The sequence below is a fragment of the Mizuhopecten yessoensis genome, unplaced genomic scaffold (assembly GCF_002113885.1).
Source record: "Mizuhopecten yessoensis strain PY_sf001 unplaced genomic scaffold, ASM211388v2 scaffold2329, whole genome shotgun sequence".
NCBI lineage: Eukaryota > Metazoa > Mollusca > Bivalvia > Pectinida > Pectinidae > Mizuhopecten > Mizuhopecten yessoensis.
Genome location: NW_018404492.1, coordinates 3050742 through 3057667, shown reverse-complemented (window position 1 = coordinate 3057667; position 6926 = coordinate 3050742). Strand labels below are relative to the sequence as shown.

Below are 6926 nucleotides of genomic sequence, written 5' to 3'. Positions count from 1 at the left end.
CACAGTTTCCCGTGTGATAATTAATACTATATTACGGATTAGAAACTTTGACAGTCGGGACGAATACAATTACAATAGGGAACTATAAGATCGACGTTGTTACTTCATTACTCTTCATGCAAAAAAATGTTACCACAGCGTGTAATTAGTTTTTAAGAATGTTTTCCTTATTTAGGAATATTGATAATTTTCAATAGCATTTGAATATTTGAAACGGCAGAAATGGCAAAATAGACTCAGAAATATGTCAAATCGATATTTTTTTTTACATTAAATTATCATATATAAATGATAGACACCTATGTAGCTATCAAGCTAAGACACGGTGAAACTGAATCGCTCCTGGTAGTTATTGGTACTCCGTTCTCCTCAGTATTTTGTTTTTGGTCACGTGATGTGTCAATAGGTGTGAAACGTGGTGTATCATGTGGTGTGTCACGTTGTTTGCCTTGTGGAGTGTCAGGGCTGTCCAAAGGGGTGGATGAATTATCTGTCTGTGTAGTGGATTCTTCGGATATCACATCCTGGGCTACGCCACTTGCCTAAAAAAATCAAATAGTAAAGCTTATTAAAACGAATACACTTCAGTAAATAACACAACTGTGCTAATATATTATACTTACTGTTAAGTCAAACGCTTGAAAGTCATATATACATAGGGATTATTTCACAAAAGTTATGAGCTACAAACGACTAGATTCACGCAAAATATGAACGAATAACATGTATTAACTTTGAAATGAGATATTACGAAATAATATATCAAATAATTTCAATATGTTCCCTGTTCTACATAAAATGAAATGCATTGTCCTTTTTCTTGCAAATTTTGTATATAGGTATGAAATTGTTCGGTAAAGAAATGTAAGCTTAATTGCATGTAAACAACGCCTATGCTGATTGCAGTAACTCTTAAGGAGTTGTCTCCCCTTTGTTTTGCCTTACCCACTGATAGAAGGTGCCTGCGCCGGCGCTGGCCCCGAGAGCTGTTTCTTTGTCGTACTGACTGAGGATCCCGAGCACTTTCTTGGCCAATGGAACTTTCAGTTTTGTTACATCAAAAAGACGAATTCTAACACTTAGACTATCACGACCTGTCTTCCTCATTAACGTCTGGAGGTCTTCCCACTCCTACAATAAAACGTTTATGATGTTTCCTTTAATTGCGTACAAACGTTAATTACGGACGATTTAAATATCATTATGAAATCATGAAAAACTACCATGAACCATACCTAAAACCTAACATTATACAAGCCTGTTCAACAGCACCTGTAGTCCAAGGGCAATCAAACTATAACTTTGTGTAATTTTGCTGTGTGCTATGCAGTGCAAGTCATTAAGGACTGATATGCGGTTCATTAATTCTGTGTGTTTAAAAATTGCAGCAAGAAATTATTTACGTAATTTCTATTAAACATATATTAATTATACCAAATTGAGATTAATAATTAAATTTCCATAATTAAATATATTTAAGAGTTACAACATGTTTGAATGTCATAGAAGGTTTCCTTTTTATTGTTGTATTTGGACATATCATCAATATACTGACTGCCACTGTAGACTCATTTTCGCCCAGAAGTAGGTAGGTGGCGCGCATAATGTCCACCATAATAGGCACGGGTTCCTTGTACCGATGAAGTTCTGATATTGTTCTGGAACTCAATGCAAGTACATCATGAGAGTGCTTCTTCAGAGTTCTCAGGTTCCTGACCATCTTTGAGGACTGACGTATTAAAGGTTTTATCTCATCCGTTTTAGGCAGGGTTTTGGAGTTTTCCATAGCCTTTTCTAATATGGGAAGGTTTCGTCGACTTAGACCTTCTTTAAAATCTGTAATGTACAAGCAAACGTTTCCCTTGCCATTTTAGCATATCAAGTAAATGATAAACGCTGCTTAAAAGACATACCCTGTCATAAATAGGAGACAAATGCGAAGAACATTGTTCATACATTATTGACACCATGTAGCACCATGCTATTTCTGACAAAAATTGTTCGTCGCTTTCAGGTAGCATACCTTTGTCATTTGTACTCACCTTTCATTGTTTTAAGGTAGCACACCTGGGTTTTAGCCTTCGCTACCTCTCCGTCGTCAGGCAGGTTTAACACGTTGAATTTGTCTATTGCTTCCTGAAGTTCGGCGGGGTTATCCCCCTTTATCAGTGCGTTGAATAGACGTGTACGTGCGTTCTTCTCTTCGGCGTTCTGAACATAAACAAGTGTATGCAAGACGTATGTCATGAAAACAAAAACGTCAAATATAGAAAAAACAAAACGAACTCAATCAGTAAATTAAAAAACATATGAAGTTTCAATAATATTGGATAACAGGATACAATTCATCATAAACATGTTACGCTACAATATTGAAATGAAACCATGTTTCTTAAACTAATTGAACATTGATTACAACTGACCAACCCTTACCTTGCTGGATTGTGACATCATTACATCCAAAACTGAATTGTGTTGTCCGTTTGAATGATTTTTCCTAATGTATCAGAAATATAATCTATATAAACACATTCAAACGTTACCTTATTACATTTGTAAAGCTATATTAAAGCGTTAGGCAAGTAAATGTACATAGATCAATTTATGTACTTGTGTGGCTTCCTTTGTAATTATACATATAATTAAAAATCACATCAAGCTATACATACCGACTGCTGTCTTCACATCACCTTAGGTGTCACGAGGTGGACGTACACAGTAAAACCATCAACACACAAACATGTCCACTCACCTCGTACGTTCTCGGTTTTTTCTTCGAGTTAAACTCGTCTGTAGTAAGTAAGTAATTACAGACCACCCGGTATTTGTCTGAGGGATTTTTGCCCTTAGTCAGTAATTTAAGACAGAAATCGCCTCTGTGAGGTACAGTCACTTTGATTGTCAGACTGTCAAACTGTACCCGCTGTTTAACACAATCTTTTAGAGCTTTTCCCGGTATTTTAGCACTATTCAACACTGCCTTCACAGATACGGTCTGGGGAACAGAGAACATCATCTCAATTTCCTTCTTTTCTATCACCTTAATCACACCCTCATTGTGGGATTCGGCCGTGAGTTTGGCGTCAAGTGTCGCCCGACATGGCCCAAATCCGATATTAGACACTTCAGGGAAAGGCTCGCAGAGCTGTTTTGCAGTTTTACATATGATTTTGAAGGAGCAAAGCCATTCGAACTCCGCATCTAGAACCTGTAGTTTGTATACGCCAGCGAAAGGAAAACGCATGCTAAAGCGTACTTTGTCGCCGTCATTTATGATAACGCAGTATCGGGGTAACTGAACACCTGGAGGCAGTTTCTGTTTAGATTGACTTTCGTTGTATAGAAGGTCGTGTACCAAAGCCACGGGCCCAGCACCATGCTTAATCATCACCTCACTCACGCCATTGTCTGTCGTCAGAATACCCTCGGGGGCACTCGATAACTGCAGGTTAAGCTCAAAGAACTTTGGACGTAGATACGGAATTTTTATAAATTTTGCCTTATTGAATTTTTTATAAGACATCTGCCATTTTTCCTCATCAGGTAAACACCTATACACGAATTCCTCAGGACTGGTGAGGAAGTAATATTCTTTCACAGTAGATATTATCTTTTCCTTTAGCATCTTTTCCTGGTTCTTGTAATCTTCGCCTGCAAACAGAAATATAAAGTGAACTCCGAATAGTATGTACCCTGTTAGGAGAACTAACCCACGAAGAAATTCGGTGTTCACATTAGGTTATTAAGGTTTACGTTGAAACCCAAACGTAAAGAAAAAAAATTGGATCCAGCATTCAAATAATCAATAATTGAGGAACCACATGATCACATAATATCCATAGCTTAATATTAAAAGTACTTGATGGAAAGTATGGCAGTAGACAAATTAATAGCATCGAATTGTCGTACGAAGGAAAATGTTCAGTCCATGCATATGCTACTGATTGAATTTATTTTCGTTTCAAATACATATGTGGAGTAAATAAATCTGAAACGGGAAGGTAGGTGAATTCGGAACAGAAAAAAATAATATTTTGACACACGCTAGGCCAAACAAATAGCAAAGTGAAAATATAACGGTCCCCTGGCCGAGACATACCAAAGTCTTTAAAAATGATAGTTTCTACTCCTGCTTAACGCTCAGCAAATAAGGAGTGGGACGACTGGTTCGCCCGTTGTCAGTATAATGTGACCGGGTGGGGCGTCCTGCTGGGTGTCTTCGGCAGTATGTCTCAGTGAGGTAGCACTATAAAGTCGGCATCAGTTCCGCGCTATCACAAGGAGACAAACACGAACATATCGCAGCCTCCCAAAATACACACACATACACTACACGCATGCATCTTGCACACAGGGGAGGCCGTCCTTAAATGACCTTAGCTGTTAATAGGACGTTAAACAAAATCAAACAAACAAACAAATATAACGGTTCACAGTTCACAAAGAGAGATGGAATTTTCGCATTTAATAAATATGTATTCGTACTTGTCGGATCAGCGATGGGTACGACTCCTGTGCTCTTGCCGGCAATGGATCGGAAGGCCCATAGCAGGAAAATGATCCTCCAACCTCCCGCCACATATACTGCATTCCACACATTCCTTAGTTTGTCTACATTTTCGTCGCCCACCTCATACGCAGAGGACTTTGCTACCCCGGGTATCATTACACACGGCACCTTAGCCAGTCTGAACGGTACATAATCGTTACATGATAATTTCACAATCTTTAGAACGGAAATTGATATTAATATACATATATTTATCAATAACCATTACACGTATGTAAAATACAGAATCACAGTGGAGACCCAATTAAACAAAACACAATGTGTCATCATAATGAGGATAAACAGAAAAATAATTAATATAATTGTACATTGTAAGAGGTTATTCGTTAAATATTAAATCTTAAACATGCTGTACGTATAATGCGATAGGGGAGACAAATGTTTCTCACTAAGTATATGAACATAATATTGGTTATTTTTAAACAATTATAAAAGAATAGATCTTTTAACAAAACTACAAGGTGATTAAGCACAAACTGAACTCACTGTAGTTGTCTTTATACTTACCGACACATGATCGTGAATATCTCGGCATATGACATTTTGCCCATGGCCATCCGTCGCAGGTATCCAGTTGGTGACTCGGGGTCGGCGTCGTCGGGGTACTGTTGGACGGTGAAGGGCTGTGTCCCAACCCACATAAAAATGGCCCTTACTTTGAGGATATCCATATTAAAATCACCGGTTAATTCCTCTACCAATTCTTCCATGGTGTTACAAGAGTCTGCAGTTATCTGCAATAACGGAAATGACTCATATGTATATTTAAGTAGCTCTAACATTGTAATCAATTTATTTTTGTCGAAGAGGACTTCAATAAGTTGGCAAAACTTGTGTCCATTTCGTTTGCACCATCTGTTATTTGCAATAAAATATGTTTAAATCAAAAACGGAAATGACCAGCGATTAGTTCGTGTTTACGAAAATGCCGTTTGTAAGATCAGACACCCAGTGTGACTGACTTACATTTCTATTATATAAACTATTTAATGAAATAGGACAATCTGAGTACTGTTCCTGGTGTATCATAAGGTGAACGATGTATTGAGCACATATTAACACAGACATACTGTGTCTCGCAGTGCATTTGATATATTAGTGCAAAATCGTGATGCCCAATGGTAAATTAGATCTATGATTTATAAGTCGTATTCACTTGTCACATATATTTATATAGTTGGCGCTGAAAAAGATTATCGCATTATATACAGCGGGAGAGGCACTAAAAGAAGAACATCTACATTTTCGCTTTTTGGGGTTCATAAAAAAACGCTTGCTCTTTAAACATTAGTTCCACATAAAATTCTCTAATTTCAGCAATAATAAACGATCAATCAATAAATTAACATTGATTAGTGTGATGATCTTATATTTATTTACATATTGAAAAAAGATCGAATCGCTCTCAAGTGTCTCATGCAAACGACAATGTATGTTTAATACCTCTTTTGCGAGGGAGTTCGGAACTGTGACATCCGTAACACTCAGGATACCAACGAGATTGTTCGGAGGTGGCACTGGTGTTGGATAGCCAGGCTCCATGGTATACAACGAACGTTTCTATAATCAGGAAAGCAAATCATTATATAATCATTATATAATCAATCAGAAAAAAATGTCTTCATTTAAATATATATATGTATGTTGGGGGTCGGTGTTAGGGGATGCGAACATTTCAGTTTACCATTTGTTCTCCAGTAGTGAAGTTGTATACAGTGATTTGTGTTGCTTTAAAACTATTGAAAGCAGTAATTTATTTACAACAAAAGTTAAATATTAGTATACATTCTTAAAAAAAATGCAGGAACAGGATAATATACAATTATACATACACAATGATAGGTATTATATCATAACTCTCGGCATTCGCCCGAGATGTGTAATGTCATACGTACGCCATCTTTACTCCCGGCATTCCTAGGAGGCAGTGCCGCTGTTTCCTGTGTGCCCTGAGTCTCTGTGGGCGGCTCCTGCGTTTCTGCAGGAGTCCTCGTAGTCAGCCATCCCCCCGGTTGTGTTCGATATGAACTCTTTGATGGACTACCTCCCATTGTGATAGTACAGATCAATTACCTATAAAACACAACGGAACTTCATATACGACGAACAATGACTTGTTATAAACAACGGATATTAATATAAGACCAACAATTGCCTTTTTAAACACACGAAGAAAACATGAAGGCAACATAAACAAGCATAACCTTGAAGCTGACAAGCTTATAAAAATTGATAACCATAAAGTATATATAACTTTTTTCAATATATAACAGGAAATGATAGAAATGCATTTACTTTTTCCTGCTCTTGTTTTAAGTATTTCTTTGGTCGAATAGCGTAATAAAGTACTTGCATG

The 6926-nt window shown here is 37.2% G+C and overlaps 1 protein-coding gene across 1 annotated transcript; it reads right to left on the bottom strand.

Annotated features, from left to right (window-relative positions):
• Window positions 1–299: 299 nt before the first annotated feature.
• LOC110445724 (hillarin-like) lies at window positions 300–6621 on the bottom strand. Its single transcript, XM_021490502.1, has 9 exons — window positions 6466–6621; window positions 6014–6130; window positions 5078–5304; window positions 4486–4688; window positions 2753–3651; window positions 2043–2211; window positions 1556–1836; window positions 946–1131; window positions 300–542 (listed from the first exon to the last, which is right to left on the bottom strand). The coding sequence occupies exons 1-9, from the start codon at window positions 6619–6621 to the stop codon at window positions 300–302; spliced, it is 2481 nt and encodes an 826-aa protein (XP_021346177.1).
• Window positions 6622–6926: the final 305 nt, after the last annotated feature.